Source organism: Oncorhynchus mykiss, chromosome 10 (assembly GCF_013265735.2).
Source record: "Oncorhynchus mykiss isolate Arlee chromosome 10, USDA_OmykA_1.1, whole genome shotgun sequence".
NCBI classification, from domain to species: domain Eukaryota; kingdom Metazoa; phylum Chordata; class Actinopteri; order Salmoniformes; family Salmonidae; genus Oncorhynchus; species Oncorhynchus mykiss.
The window spans coordinates 54,864,695-54,881,680 of record NC_048574.1 but is presented as its reverse complement, the minus strand read 5'-3'; the positions used below and the strand labels follow the sequence as shown (position 1 = coordinate 54,881,680).

General features: G+C 43.0%; 1 protein-coding gene across 1 annotated transcript in view; it reads right to left on the bottom strand.

Annotated features, from left to right (window-relative positions):
• The window catches only part of fhdc1 (FH2 domain containing 1), a 64,855-nt gene that overhangs the window by 28,535 nt on the left and 19,334 nt on the right, over window positions 1-16,986 (bottom strand). Inside the window, exons 2-3 of the mRNA XM_036933387.1 lie at window positions 6,840-7,762; window positions 3,187-3,248 (exon numbers count right to left, since the gene is read on the bottom strand). Coding sequence (XP_036789282.1) covers window positions 3,187-3,248; window positions 6,840-7,379 — 602 coding nt within the window. The 5' untranslated portion in view covers window positions 7,380-7,762. The remainder of the gene's footprint in view (window positions 1-3,186; window positions 3,249-6,839; window positions 7,763-16,986) is intronic.

Sequence of the window (16,986 nt, the reverse complement as noted above, 5' to 3'; positions counted from 1 at the left end):
GTCGTTTAGGCAGGTTACCTTAGGGACAGGGACTATGGTGGTCTGTTTGAAACATGTATTACAGACTCAGTTGACAGGTTGAAAATGTCAGTGAAGACACTTGCCAGTTGGTCGGCCCATCGGGGTACACGTCCTGGTAATCCGTCTGGCCCTGCGGCCTTGTGAATATTGACCTGTTTAATTAAAGGTCTTACTCACATCAGCTACGGAGAGCGTGATCACACAGTTGTCCGGAACAGCTGATGCTCTCATGCATTCTTCAGTGTTACTTGCCTCGAAGTGAGCATAGAAGTAATTTAGCTTATCTGGTAGGCTTGTGTCACTGGGCAGCTCGCGGTTGTGCTTCCCTTTGTAGTCTGTAATAGTTTGCAAGTGTGCCACATGCGACGAGCATCGGAACCGGTGTAGTACGATTCAATCTTAGACCTGTATTGATGCTTTGCCTGTTTGATGGTTCGTCCGAGGGCATAGCGCGATTTCTCATAAGCTTCCGGGTGAGAGTGCCGCTCCTTGAAAGCGGCAGCTCTAACCTTTAGCTCAGTGCGGATGTTGCCTGTAATCCATGACTCCTGGTTGGTGTAAGTACGTATGGTCACTGTGGGGACGACGTCATCAATGCACTTATTGATGAAAAACTTGGCACAACCATTTGGATACAAGGGAGAGTTTTTCTGCACAAAATAATTACACAAGCATTGTGGAGACTCTGCACAATGGTTGTGTAAACAACAATTAGTATCACAAAAATATCAGTTGAATCACACCCATTGTGTCAAATGTGTTGTACATCAGTTGTACAAGCTGAGTGTATACAGCACATGCTCTGTGCTGGCATGCAAATCCCGAGCTACAACTCTCTCCCAGTCTACCACACCACAGTGAGTTAGCATTAGCCACTCCAGACTGCTTATGTAATACATAGGACTTATTGCTAGCCAAAGCTATCGCCACCAATTAAACATGAATGAAACAATGTGGACCTTTTCTCCTGGATTATCAACCCAGATAATCTGAGGGTCCGTTTTGTGATATTACTAAAACCTTCTCTGTGACTGTATTTTGTGTGTGACCGTATTTTGTGTGTGCGTGTGTGTGTGAATGTGTATTGTATGTGGTGCCGGTTCCTGAATAGATATCTTCAGGGTCAATACTGCTATATTCCTCAGTAAATGTAGGAAATGGTCCGAAGAAATGATCTTTTTTTTTTACATAAAACAACTTTGCGGGGGCCTTTGAAGGACACACGCACAGACAGTGATGTGGTAAGGGCAGACTATACTTCTTCTGCAGGCCATGTCACCATGCCATACTTATTAACTGTGTGTGTGAGCTGAGGAGAGCACTGCCAGCAGTCACACACACACTGAATAATACAGTATGTGCCCAGTCAGGCTGGGTAAAGAAATACTTTGATTAAAAAAACAACTCCAGGGGTTTTTCATTAAAACTACTGCTGTATAAAACATGGAGATTTTAGGGTGAGGGACTTCAATATCCCTAGACAGAAACTTAAAAATATCTCAAATGAGTCTAAGCCTTATTTATACTTTACATATGTACGCAACGCAAGAACGCAATGAAATATGAAAAATGCAGATCCTGCGTATTTACGTTAAGTTACAAAATGGCATTGCTGCACACGTTTGCATATTTTTGCTTTGCAAGAACGCAGGACCTCCAATTTGTGTAGCTAATTCTGTATTTTCGTTGTGTGCACGTAAGATATAAATTAGACATAAGACACTCAAATAGGACAGAAAGCATGGAGCTTGGGGGCTTTCAGACAAGGGACTCTGATCCTTATGTGAGTTTTCAAAAGTCTTAGACGAGAAACTTCATTACGATACCGCTATGTCCTTTGTGGTCAGCCCGGTGATGACGAAGTTTAATACAGAATCGAAAACCTTTATCATCTAGCTTTTCTTGGCATTTAGGGAAATTGTAGCCTGCAGACACTGTTTCTGCATCCAACTGTGCAGCAGTGTCGCCTTGCCAAATAAGACAATGACAAGCATAAAAAGATTGGCAAACAAGTTAGAATTTACCCAAAGGATTTCAGTAGCATTTTGATTTAAACACTATACTGTCATGGCAAGTTGTAGACAATTAAGTGTCTTCCTATATAGAGTAGTAGGCATCAGTGAGCACTTCAGTCTGAGCGCATGTTAGGTCACCTTGGGAGTTGGGACCATTTAGCATTTGAGCTACGTTGTTTCACGATGGAAAAGTCAGCCAGATAAAATAAGGCCTAAAGCTGTGTCTGATTACTCTAGGGACCAGTGGGAGGAGAGCTGGACTGTTCACTAAGCACCTGGCTGCTATGGAGACAGGTATAGAGAAACAGACAAATGGCGCAAATATGCACACACGAGCGTGTGGGAGCATGCATGCATGCACATGCACGCACACACCTGCACAGAGATATACTCAAAAACACACACAAACAAACACCTGGACAAACACGCAATGCACATACAAACACAGGACACGAGTTCGGTAAACACAAATAAAGGTTATTCATAGGTCACGCTTTGAACAGCAAATGCAACAGGCACAGATAGTTCAAACTAGTTGTAATATAATTGGCCTTGCCCTTCTATGGAAATACCCTAACCCAGTGGTTCTCAAACCTGGTCCTGGAGACCCAAAGGGGTGAAAATGTTGTTTTTCTTGCCCAAGCAAAATCAAATCACCATCAAGCTTTGATGATTTAAATCAGGTGTGTAGTGCGAAGAATAAAACAAAAATGTGCATCCCTTTGTGTCCTCAGGACCAAGAATGAGAACCACTGCCCTAAACCGATGACAACTATACAGGGGCAGCGGCAGCAGTTAGCCTAGCAGTTAGAGCGTTGGGCTGGTAATCATAAAGTCGGTGGTTTGAATCCCCAAGCCGACTAGGTGAAAGATGTGCCTTGAGCAAGGCACATAACCCTAATTACTCAGGTAAGACGCTCTGGATAAGAACATCTGCTAAATGACTAAAATGTGAATACAGACATCCATGCACACACACGTGACCTTATCCCCAAGTGGTCAACCTAGCGTGCCGGACTAAGGACGCCACCAGTTACACAACGGCGTTGTTTTTCGCACAAGGCGTCTCGTTTCTCTCTCTCAGGCCGATCGGTGGAATTTCATGCACGCTTTATGTAAACTAATATAACAGAACCGGAGGAAGACTTACTTCTTGAATTGCTTGAGGAAAATTCCCACGTTCATGCCACGCTTGGAGTCCAGAATGCTGATCTGAGAACAGTAGAAAGAGAGGAACATGATTCAGTACAGGAGGATATATGTGGGCATGACTCGATGCTAGATTAGGGTTGCAAAGCTACCAGTAATTTACCAAAGTTACCGGGATCTTCAATAATTTTGGGAAATAACAGGTAATCTATGGCAATCTACAATGACTACACAAAACATTAAGAACACATTCTCTTTCCATGACCAGGTGAATCCAGGTGAAAGTTATGATCCCTTATTGATGTCACTTGTTAGTGTTTTCTGTTTTTGAACGATTACAAACATACCCATTACATGATGCAGCCACCACTATGCTTGAAAATAATGAAGAGCAGTATTCAGTAAAGTGTTGTATTAGATTTTCTCCAAACATAACACTTTTTATTTAGGACAAAAAGTTGTTTACTTTGCCACATGTTTTGCAGCATCACTTTAGTGACTTGCTGCAAACAGGATGCATGTTTTAGAATATTTTGTATGATGTAGAGGTTCCCTTCTTTTCGCTCTGTCAATTAGGTTAGTTTTTAAATCAATCCACGATTGTGCCCCCTCAATACATGTCAGACATGCTTTTAAGTTATGTACCCAGTAGGTTCCTCAGGTCCTCTGGCACTGACCTTTAAAACAAAGATCTTAAAAACACATATTTTAAGCTTTGCTTTTCCTTAGGGTGCTTTTTAGTAGTTATTTTGTTTTGTATCATATGTGCAGTAAATATTTCCTATTTTATTTTCATCGTTTTTTCTTCGTTTTTTTTTCTTCCTGTAAAGCACATTGCGTTGCATTCCACATCTGAAATGTGTTGTATAAATATGGCTTGATTTGATTTGATTTAGTATTGTAAAGTAACTACAATGTTGTTGATCCATCCTCAGTTTTCTTCTATCACAGCAGCTACACTGAAATACATATTGAAATGGTCACTGGAAAAGGGGACGTTGGCAAATGTATGGAAGCATGCTGGGATGCTGTGTCCTATCCCGAAAGACAGCAAAGAACCCATTACCCCTGCCAATAGTCAACCAATTAGTCTACTCCCTTCACTCAGTAAGATATTGGGGGTTATTGTGAGTAGACAAATACAGGAGTACATGGAAAATAATGATCTGATTACAGCCAATCAGCATGCTTATCACAAAAACCATTCCACTACCACTGCATTGGTTGACATGACTGACCAGTGGCTCAGTGCTATGGATAATGGCAGGTTTGTGGGTGTACTATTTTTAGATTTAAGTGAGCATTTGATTTAGCGGATGATGAAATCATTTTGACAATAGGGGGCGCTATTTTAATTTTTGGATGAAAAACGTTCCCGTATTAAACAAGATATTTTGTCACGAAAAGATGCTCGACTATGCATATAATTGACAGATTTGAAAAGAAAACACTCTGACGTTTCCAAAACTGCAAAGATATTGTCTGTGAGTGCCACAGAACTGATGTTACAGGCGAAACCCAGATACAAATCCAATCAGGAAGTGCCGCATTTTTTGAAACCGCCTCATGCCAATGACTCCTTATATGGCTGTGAATGAGCTACGAATGAGCTTACGTTTTCCACGCATTCCCCAAGGTGTCTACAGCATTGTGACGTCTTTTTAGGCATTTCCATTGGAGAATGGCTGTAAGGGACCATATATAGCGAGTGGTCACATGGTGTATCCCGGAGAAAATCTTGCGTAAAATACTGAGGTAGCCATTTTTCCAATCGCTTCTTATGAGAAACCAATTGCCTCGACGGATATATTTTCGAATACATATGTTAAAAACTTAAACACCAAGAAAACCAACGTTATGTTTGTCTGTTCCACCAGGAAAAGGCCAACACAGCATGGGATACAATTAAGTATGGGGGGAGTACAAATTGAGGAAGTGGCAGAAACCAAAGTACTAGGAGTGCATGTAAAAAAATAGTTTTTTAAACTGCATGCATGATCAGAAGGATAGCTAAATATTTCCTAGGAAAGATTCTTAAATAACCCAAGCATTAATTGGGAATCAGGTGAACTAGTGTTCTGTGGTCTGGGAAAATGCATCATCAAGTTAAATTAGGAGGCTGAAGATTGCACAGAAGAAAGCAGCAAGGATTTATTTTATTTCATAATATACACCATTTAAATCGGCCAAACTCTATTCACAACAGTGTTCAGTTGGTAAGAGACAGACATTCATTAAATACTAGGATTAGATTGTCCACCATTTATGTGTTATCCAGACAGAAAAAACTGTTAGAGTATTTATCTGGCCAATATGTCAGTGTATTATGTCTGTATGTATGTGAAAATGTGATCATATTATAAATTGTATTTTAATGTTTAAGGACTCTTGGAAGATTTGTCCAAATGAGGACTAAAAGAGATCCTGATAAAATAAAATAAAACCATTGGCCTTGTGGTGAAATCCCTGAGAAGTTTGTGTCACACCCTGACCTTAGAGATCCTTTTTATGTCTCTATTTTGGTTTGGTCAGGAAGTGAGTTGGGGTGGGTATTCTATATTCTATTATTTGTATTTCTATGTTTTGTTTCTATGTTTTGGCCAGGTAGGGTTCTCAATCAGGAACAGCTGTTGTCTCTGATTGAGAACCATACTTAGGTAGCCCTTTTTTTCAGCTTTTCATTTTTAATTAATTTGTAAAAAAGTAATTCCACTTGGATATTATGGGGTAGTGTGGCCAGTGACAACATCCATTTAAAACGCTGACCATAACAGTATGAAATGTTGAGAAGGTCAACTCATCCTTTCTGAAGGCACTATATGTCCTTCGTACAATTTTTATTTTACCCTTATTTAACTAGGCAAGTTAAGAATAAATTCTTATTTTCAATGACAGCGAGTTAACTGCCTGTTCAGGGGCAGAACAACAGATTTGTACCTTGTCAGCTCGGGGATTTGAACTTGCAACTTTCTGTTTACTAATCCAACACTCTAACCACTAGGCTACCCTGCCGCCCCAATCAAGGGGTTCTTGGGAGTAGTGGGCAGCATGTTGCTATATTTGGAGTCCCTTGAGGAATAGGGGTTGTGAAATAACAGCCTATATTCCCTCCAGGTTGCTCAGACTGTCCAACTGTGACATTAGCTAAGCCTCACGCGAGCATAGCTTTACAGTTCGTTCAAAGCCTTTTTCAGGGGTATACAATTATTTACACTACACTCGCCATTGACACGTTTCTTGTTTCGAGACACATGCCGTAAAATTGGCTATTGTATCCGTTAGTATTATTTCCATCCCTCGAGACAAAGCTGATTGTGCTGTGCTGTTAAGTAGTTGTGTACGCTTGTGTTCGTTCTGTGATAAGTACAGTGAGTTCAGGTTCAGTATACTGTCTGTCTATACTGCTCTTGTTGCTGTCAATTTATGTTTTGTTATATTGTTTTTACTACAGAGCAAACTGCCATACCAACCAGTCAATCTTAGTCATGTTAGCGCAAACCCAAAACTCATTGTTAAGCACATTATACTGCTAACGTCTTTTTCTAGTGAAGTGGACCTACCAGCACTCTTATATCCTGTAATTCCACCAGTAAAACATAAACAGGTCAGGGCGTATCCCCATCCACCATTCACAATCTACCCAGTCATACTCACCTCGTCCTTGTTCTCCTTAAAGGACCGGGACCGGGTGATGCGGGCTGAGGAGCATCCACCAGTGGTGGGCATACCCTCCCGGCCCTGCGCCTCCTCCTGCTGGCCGAACAGCTCCTCCACGGAGCGCACGTCGATCTGGTACTGCTGCTGGCAGCGCACCGCCATGGTCCAGATGTTGGGCTGGCTCCGCACCTTCTCCTCCGGGATGGGCTTCCAGAAAAAGCTCCGCACCCTCCGCTTCTTCCGCACACCATGGCTGGAGAGGGAGGTTGATGGTGGTGGAGGGGGAGGGGGAGGAGGGGCGTTTGGGGGCAGGGGTGGTGGTGACGGTGGGGCGTAGTGGTGGGGTAGTGTGGTAGGGTGCAGGGGGGGTTCGTTAGGGAAGGGAGAGGGGAGATTAGAAGGTGAGGGGGTGTGGCCCGACATTGGGGAGAGGTCGGAGGTGGTGCTGGTGGTGCTGGTGGTGGTGGCGGCGCTGCTGCACTCACTGCTGCAGCTCTCTGTCTCATTAGCCAGCGACGGGCTGCTCATAACATGCATCACACTAGCGCACCATTGGGGTGGGGCCTAATTCTGAGAGGCCACTGCGTCAGATTCTCTCTGCCCTCAATTTCACTCTCGAGAGTTTGAAGTAGTCCAATCAACTAACAACCTTTCACGCAACTTAAACTCAAGTTATTCAGGTATGTCGAAGAAATCATAAACTGTCTGTGGTTTTAAAAACTAATAAAATCACGGGTCAAGGGTTAAATGTCAAAATAGCACGAGCACAATAGACGTTCTCTCTAGTCACGGCGAGGTTAACATGCTCTCTGATTCCTTCTGTCTCCATCTTGCTGCCGGTATACCATCACTTCAAACTGGGCCTTGTTAGGGTTCTGGAGCGTTCTGTGGAGGTCGTCGTTGGGGGAACCACCATGGACCTATAGGGATGTACAAAAACAACACAAGAGAGGATTATTTGGGGGACAGTCATGCATGTTGTCCCCAGGATAATCTAAATTAGGGCAAATTGAGGGGTGCGACACATCAAAAGAGAGAAGGGGGAACCACAATAGGGAAATGACAGACTCCATTACTCTTTTGAAGTCCTTGAAGTCAACCTGCTGGGTGTAAAATGTCCGGTGACACTAGTCTACACATACTTACGCCCAGGGTTACTGGAAGGTATCCAAAGCACAACATGGATTTGCCAGGGGCGTATTTTGTTTTCCACAGGTTAGCGAACATGCCATTTCTTTACACTTTCCCTTTGTGGATTTGAATATAGTTTTAGAGTATTAAACGATTGAATTGTATTGATTTTCATTTGTACTGAAGTTCCCAGTCCACTTCTCTGTGGAAGTTTTCTCATGTAGGAGTTAAATATCATAGATTGGATGATAGGTTGTTCTACTGACCTACCTTTATGACTGGGAGTGGACTGACCAATCTACTACATAAGTGACATCATCTTAGACCTTTGCATAAAAGGAGTAATACTCCATCGACGTTCGCACAACAACCCACATTTCAATATGCAAAGCACCTGATATCCCAAAGACAGCTGTTGCCACAAGAGCGGCACAAAACATAAAGGTCATCTTTGAGAGAAAAGTACCTCAAACCAAAACGAACCACCTTAAACGAGTGCCGCAGCGGTCTGATGCACTGTGTCTCAGTGCAAGAGGTGTCACTCCAGTCTCTGGTTTGAATCCAGGCTGCATCACATACGGCCATGATTAGGAGTATTATAGGGCGGTGCACAATTGGCCCAGCTTTGCTGGGTAGGCCGTCATTGTAAGTAAGAATTTGTTCTTAATTGACTTGCCTAGTTAAATAAATAAAGGACCTTAGTTTCACCTGAATATGATAAATTATTCTTGTAAGGAAGCATTTGAACCAGTCCGGGCACAATGATCAAAGAGCCAACTGACAATTACTGCCAAGGTGCTGACCTGTTGCACCCTCGACAACCACTGTGATTATTATTATTTGACCCTGCTGGTCATCTATGAACATTTGAACATCTTGGCCATGTTCTGTTATAATCTTCACCCGGCACAGCCAGAACAGGACTGGCCACCCCTCATAGCCTGGTTCCTCTCTAGGTTTCTTCCTAGGTTCTGGCCTTCATAGGGAGTTTTTCCTAGCCACCTTGCTTCTACACCTGCATTGCTTGCTGTTTGGGGTTTTAGGCTGGGTTTCTGTACAGCACTTTGTGACATCAGCTGATGTAAAAAGGGCTTTATAAATACATTTGATTGATTTTTCATGCAAAGCCTGATTGCTTAAATGTTGTTTTGTGTTACATGCCAAAATCAACTTAAAGTTACTTTATTGAGCTACACAGTCAATTTCAATTCAGGATGATTTGTACATGCATACAATGCAAAGCATGTTAATATCGGGGTGATTTTTTTTTTAAGTTTGGAGAAAGTGGCAAGGTAAAGTAAACCAAAGCATGGATTGCTATCTTTTCTGCTTACAGGGTAAGGAAACCAATATATAATTTAGTAATTTGAGTGAGCCATCTCTTTAAGTTCTGCTTTAACAATACCATCTGTTGTACAGTACTTTCAGGTTTTGTCGAATAATAAGAATGAAAGGAGTAGCCTCCGGAAAACGGATAGGAAGACAGAAGACTCGATTACATTTCTCTCATCCTAATCCCTTTGTCTGTTTGATAAAAGACCACGACCATAAGCAAGGCAAATAGGGTCTTCCTCCCTTTTCAAATCAACCCCCATAGTTCTGTGATGGTGACTAACTCTCTTTCAGAACAACACATCACTCACAACCTAAGCTGACATGGCCTTGGTCATGTGATAGCCATTAATTTCCAAACAAGGAAAGGGAAAGCTGACCTGACAAAACAAGGAACTGGATATGAGGCATAATAATGCTACAGTGGAAACATCAGTCAGGAAACATCAGTGCCCCTAAGCACTGACTTAAAATCAGCCTTTCCTACTCCAACCCTATCATTAACCATTTGAGACAAAACAAAATCAAACTGACCCTGGGTCAGGGATTTAAGACTTTTATGCTAACAATTTAGTATATTTTAACCAAAGGCCTGCTGTTTTCTGGATCTTTCCGTGTCATGGCAACGGCACTACATCAGTTAGCGCCCTGTCCACCGGATCCCAGGGATCTTTTACTAATTCATACGGCTGACGTCACGGCCGGCCTCGTGTTGCCTGCTCGTAGTGCAACTTCAGCTGTCCTGTCCTCGCCCGTCGCTCATGCCTTATTCATGGGACCTGTGAGGAGCACTTGACCCCATGGTGAATCATCTTCTAAAAGGATGCTGCTAGATATGTGGTGATTAGGTAGGCTAGGCTAGGCTATGCTAGGAGATGCTCTTGGGAAAACAGGCAGTGGGAGGGAGGGGGTTAAAGCTGCTATAGCCGCCTTCTCTGGCTCACTCGCCTATCTGGTTTAGAGGTCGACCGATTAATCGGAATGGCCGATTAATTAGTGACGATTTCAAGTTTTCATAACAATCGGAAATCTGTGTTTTTGGGCGCCGATTTGCCGATTTTTTATTTTTTTTTGAACACCTTTATTTAATATTTATTTAACTAGGCAAGTCAGTTAAGACTTTCAATGACGGCCTAGGAACGGTGGGTTAACTGCCTCGTTCACAGGCAGAAAGAAAGATTTTCACCTTGTCAGCTCGGGGGATCCAATCTTGCAACCTTACAGTTAACTAGTCCAACGCAATACAGACCTACCTCTCTCTCGTTGCACTCCACAAGGAGACTTCCTGTTACGCGAATGCAGTAAGCCACGGTAAGTTGCTAGCTAGCATTAAACGTATCTTGTAAAAAACAATCAATCATAATCACTAGTTAACTACACATGGTCGATGATATTACTAGATATTATCTAGCATGTCCTGTGTTGCATATAATCTGACTGAGCATACAAGCATACAAGTATCTAAGTATCTGACTGAGAGGTGGTAGGCAGAAGCAGGCGCGTAAACATTCATTCAAAAAGCACTTTTGTGCGTTTTGCCAGCAGCTCTTTGTTGTGCGTCAAGCATTGCGCTGTTTATGACTTCAAACCTATCAACTCCCGAGATGAGGCTGGTGTGACCGAAGTGAAATGGCTGGCTAGTTAGCGCACGCTAATAGCGTTTCAAACGTCACTCGCTCTGAGCCTTGGGGTGGTTGTTTCCCTTGCTCTGCATGGGTAACGCTGCTTCGATGTGGTGGCTGTTGTCGTTGTGTTGCTGGTTCGAGCCCAGGGAGGAGCGAGGAGAGGGACGGAAGCTATACTGTTACACTGGCAATACTAAAGTGTCTATAAGAACATCTAATAGTCAAAGGTTAATGAAATACAAATGGTATAGAGGGAAATAGTCCTATAATAACTACAACCTAAAACTTCTTACCTGGGAATATTGAAGACTCATGTTAAAAGGAACCACCAGCTTTCATATGTTCTCATGTTCTGAGCAATTAACTGAAACATTAGCTTTCTTACATAGCACATATCACACTTTTACGTTCTTCTCCAACACTTTGTTTTTGCATTATTTAAACCAAATTGAACATGTTTCATTATCTACTTGAGGCTAAATTGATTTTATTGATGTATTATATTAAGTTAAAATAAGTGTTAATTCAGTATTGTTGTAATTGTCATTATTACAATTACATTTGTTTTTTTATTTTTTTGTTTTTTGGTCCTCCAATAATCGGTATCGGTATCGGCGGTGAAAAATCATAATCGGTCGACCTCTAATTTGGTTGTTGTCATAATGTATTTGCTATGAAGTCAGCTGCTCCGGAGTCGCATGGTGTGCACGCACGCACGATGGAGGGAATAGGACTAGAGGGAATGGAGGCAGTTTTACGGGTTCCTGACCAATTGTGCTATTTTGTACAATTTATTTTTAGCTTTTTTTGTACATAATGTTTTCGTAATCGTTTCCTATGGCCGATAAGAGCTTCAGGGCATCAAAACAGCTATCACTAACCTCGATTTGGACGAGGACTTCTACTTCAACGAGTCAGAAGTGAAATATATATTGATACATTGATATATTGATCAGGCCCAGATCACGAACATTCGAAGAAGGAGGGGACAGCGCTGTAGAGGCCAGCGTGTGAGATACCGGATGAGACTACGACGGAGAGTGGACAAATCGCTTCTACCCTCCGTTCTATTGGCGAACATGCAATCACTGGAGAATAAACGGGATGAGCTCTAGAGTTTTGGACGACTGTGTGATCACGATATCCGTAGCTGATGTAAGTCCTTTGAACAGGTCAACATTCACAAGGCCGCAGGGCCAGACGGATTACCAGGACGTGTACTCCGAGCATGCGCTGACTAACTGGCAAGTGTCTTCACTGACATTTTCAACCTGTCCATGACTGAGTCTGTAATACCAACATGTTTCAAGCAGACCACCATAGTCCCTGTGCTCAAGAACACTAAGGTAACCTAACTAAATGACTACCGACCCGTAGCACTCACGTCTGTAGCTATGAAGTGCTTTGAAGGGCTGGTCATGGCCTCACATCAACACCATTATCCCAGAAACCCTAGACCCACCCTAATTTGCATACCGCCCCAACAGATCCACAGATGATGCAATCTCTATTGCACTCCACACTGCCCTTTCAGACCTGGACAAAAGGAACACCTATGTGAGAATGCTATTCATTGACTACAGCTCAGCGTTCAACACCATAGTGCCCTCAATGCTCATCACGAAGCTAAGGACCCTGGGACTAAACACCTCCCTTTGCAACTGGATCCTGGTCTTCCTGGGGCCAAGCTACCTGCCATCCAGGACCTCCATACCAGGTGTCAGAGGAAGGCCCTAAAAGACTCCAGCCACCCAAGTCATAGACTGTTCTCTCTGCTACCGCATGGCAAGCGGTACCAGAGCGCTAAGTCTTGGTCCAAAAGGCTTCTTAACAGCTTCTACCCCCAAGCCATAAGACTCCTGAACAGTTAATCAAAGGGCTACCCAGACCCCTCTTTTACGCTGCTGCTACTGTCTGTTTATTATCTATGCATGGTCACTTTAACTCCACCTAGACGTACATATTACCTCAATTACCTCGACTAACCGGTGTCCCAGCACATTGATTCTGTATCGATGCCCCCTGTATATAGCCTCGCTATTGTTATTTTACTGCTGCTGTCGAATTATTTGTTACTTTTATTTGAATTTTTTTACTTATTTTTCTTAACTGCATTGTTGGTTAAGGGCTTGTAAGTAAGCATTTCACTGTAAGCATTTCACTGTTGTGTTCGGCGCATGTGACAAATAAAATTTGATTTGAAAACATTAAGAACACCTGCTCTTTTCATGACATATACTGACCAGGTGAATACAGATGGAAGCTATGATCGCTCACTTGTTAAATCCACTTCAATCAGTGTAGATGAAGGGGAAGAAACAGGTTAAAGAAGGATTTTTAAGCCTCGAGACAATTGAGACATGGATTGTGTATGTGTACCATTCAGGGGTGAATAGGAAAGACAAAAGTGCCTTTGAACGGGGTATGGTAGTATGTGCCAGGTGCACCGTTTTGTGTCAAGAACTGCAACTCTGCAGGGTTTTTCACGCTCAACAGTTTCCCGTGTGTATCAAAAATGGTCAACCACCCAAAGGACATCCAGTCAACTTGACACCACTGCGATAAGCATTGGAGTCAACATGGGCCAGCATACCTGTGAAACGCTTTCGACACCTTGTAGAATCCTTTGAGGCTGTTTGAGGGCAAAAGGGAGGGGGTGGGGGGTGAAAATCAACATTAGGAAGTTGTACTTAATTTTTTGTACACTCAGTGTATATCATTTTAAAGTCAGAGCATTCCCACAGATGTTCAAATAACGCTAACTGTCAACGACAGCTTAAAACAGCAGTGCTAGTTTGGGGCATCTTGAGACAAAAGAGAAGACAGGACCCCAAGAAGACGACAACAAGAGTGTCTACTTCCTTCTAAAGAGACAGTAAACTATTTGTAACTCTGTAAAATTCCCCGAAGGCAACAGACAGAGTTGGAATGAGTGTCTAGCTACAATACATCCATCCACCTGCTGTACTGAGAGTGAGTGAGCCCAGACAGACTGTTGAGGATCTCATTGTGGTAGTCCACCTGTTGTCAGGCCTGCAGCGTTCCCACCCCCATCCGTCTTTACCAGTGACAGGGATACCCCACCCAGCCTCATTAACTACTGGGCACGATGTGCCCCCCCGCCACAGAGAGAAAGGGTTAAGATGGACGCACAAAGGCTTCTTTAAAGTTTATCTTTAAAGGAGAGGTAGTGTGGATTGTTGAAGCAGGCTTTTAAGCCCTGAGGATAGTGTGGTCAGATTCTAGACAATAGGGGGAAAGGGGGGTGGCAGAGACCTGATATTGGATGTGTGTGTGTGTGTGTGTGTGGTTCGCCAACTCTCGGGTGACATTCTTTACCTAGACCATGTGTCACATTACTTTCCCCCTAGCCCACCACCAACTTCTCATTCACTACTCCAATATTGGGGGCTAAGGAGACAAATTCTCCTCCAGATCAGAGGGCGAGTTGTAATCCGGCGTCCCCGAGAGAGGTTACTTCCTGTGGCTGTTTGAGTGCTTGTTAACCCCAGCACAAACACACAGTCACACACACACACAGACACACACACAGTCTGAGTGCTCGTTAACCCCCGCAGCGCCGGGGCTTTTCACTCGCACAGTCAGGGCAGAGAGGGTCCGCCTCTCTGGGATTAAGCCAATCCTGCATCCGCCATCATCGCAGCGGAAACACTTATTAGAGGAGAGCAGCTTTGCGGAGAGCTCAGTGGGGGTATGGCTCCCGTGATTTTGAACTTCTCTGTTTTAGATCCCTCAAAAAGTTATTGATCTGGACTTGTCTACATGTGTAAGGTAGTCAAATTGCCTATGGCCTTCTTTCGTGTCTTCGTCATATCTCTTAGCCCTGTTTTACTTGTGTTTACCTCAGTAGGACTGCTTGTTGACCTTGTGACAGTGAATCTTGTCCACATCTGTCTCTTTTCACCGGTCACCATATATGGAATGAATGTGTCATACCGGGATCAGTGTTTTCTGTCCAGGCTCCTTTTCAAGATACTATAGTAAAATCAGCACACTATGTCATAGAAACAGTCCTCTGCCTGGGCTGTCTAGTCATATCTACACTGTATATTTATATTCTCTTTCAAACCAAACTTGCTAGGAAAACAAGGCAGCTTAGGCTTTGTTCAGTGTAGTACAGCATACCGGCTTCCTCACTTCCCCCTTCTCTGACACATCAGATGGGGAGGTGAGTGACACACAAGCACGCACACACACGCACATAGAAACAGTAAGGGGAGACGGAGTGTGAGTGAGGCAGAGCAAACGATGGGGCGAGCAGGTGGATATGTCAACTGTGTGAGATTAAACACACGCAGGCATTTACACAGACATACATAAACACAGTTACCCAGATACCCAGACAAAAGAGCCTCTCAGCCAAACAATCTATTTTAATGAAAAGGATATGAAATGACGCCTTATGGGTGTGTGTGGCAAACAGGGACAGATGCTTCCAGTACACACTGTACAACAGTCACTGGCAAAAGCAGCAGAGGCACATAGGGCGGCAGGTAGCCTAGTGGTTAGAATGTTGGGCCAGTAAACTAAAGGTTGCAGGTTTGAATCCCAGAGCTGACAAAAAGCTGTCGTTCTGCCCCTGAGCAATGCAGTTAACCCACTGTTCCCCAGGCCCTGAAGACGTGGATATCAATTATGGAAGCCCCCCACACCTCTCTGATTTAGTGGGTTAAATGTGAAACACACATTTCAGTTGTACAACTGACTGTCATTCAGATAAGGCAGGAGATGACAGATTGCAGCAATAATGTGCCCTAGGGGGATCACAATACTGCTTTCAGTCTTCTCTGCTCATGGACTTGTCTACTCTGGTCTATCCACTTTCCTACGTCACTGGACCCTCCTGTCGTGCAATATGTGTTATTCAGAGCAAAATGTGTCACTGTACCTGACGAGTCGAGGATTTAAATGTTTTGAGTGTAGACGAAAACCTCATCCATCTACTGTTATGAATATTGACAACAACTAGCACAAACAACAGATTAATACATCTACCATTCACTGTCTGGAGGGGATGTTAGGCAACGATGTGAACAACGGGGGCTTTTATTAGACAAATCCTGATCGGATTCAGGAAAGAAAAGGGATTAATCAAATACTTTGAAAGATTGAGATTAAGATTGAGATTAGTGCTCGGATAGAGCCTGTATTTTCTGATTGAACATTATAGGCCAGTGTAAGTAGCTCTAGTAACTGAAAATGTACATGTCCCTTATGAAAATTAATCTCTCTTCCAGAATGAACGACAAAAAAAATCCAGGTTGGAGTCCCTATTCTCTATAGTGCACCACTTTGACCAGAGCTTTTAACCAGAGAACTATAGACCCTGGTCAAAAGTAGTGCACTATACAGGGAATATGGTGCCATTTGGGATACAACCAGACAGACAGCTTACATAAGCTTCTGAGCCGATGCAATATTCAACACAGCAAAAGCAACATGTACTTTCTCCTATGCAAATATATTATGAATTCATGATTCTCAAAGGACCTCTTCCTTTGAAAGTTTGAGCCATTTCTATCAAGATACTTCATTAGAAGTCACTGCGTATTTCATGGGGCATCTTCTATCATAACTCTTCTCTTGTGAATCAAACAAATTAAAACAAATAAATAATTATAGAAATTCGGTTGGATTATGCTACACACAGATAGGCCTAGATGCACTGGGAATCAAACATGCAAACTTGACATGTTAATGGACCTTGAAGGAGGGGAAGTTGATTCCCTACTGTCTTTAGACTTTCTACTAATGTTAAAACATGAAAGAACTGTACACATCTAACCAAATCCTTTCCCTGGGTTAAATGCTCCCAGCTTTGAACATCATCCCTAGAGACAAATAACTCACCATTTAGACTCTTGCTGAGCAAACATTTTATCTAATGCGTCCCTACCATCTGTCAAATGAGCTCCTTATAAAGTGAAAGCCCTCTCCCTAAACACACACATACTTTCCCTCCCACTATCTCATCTCTTGACTGAGGTGTTCAAACGCCACATTGTTTTATGGCACGATTAAGTCCCTCGCTATTG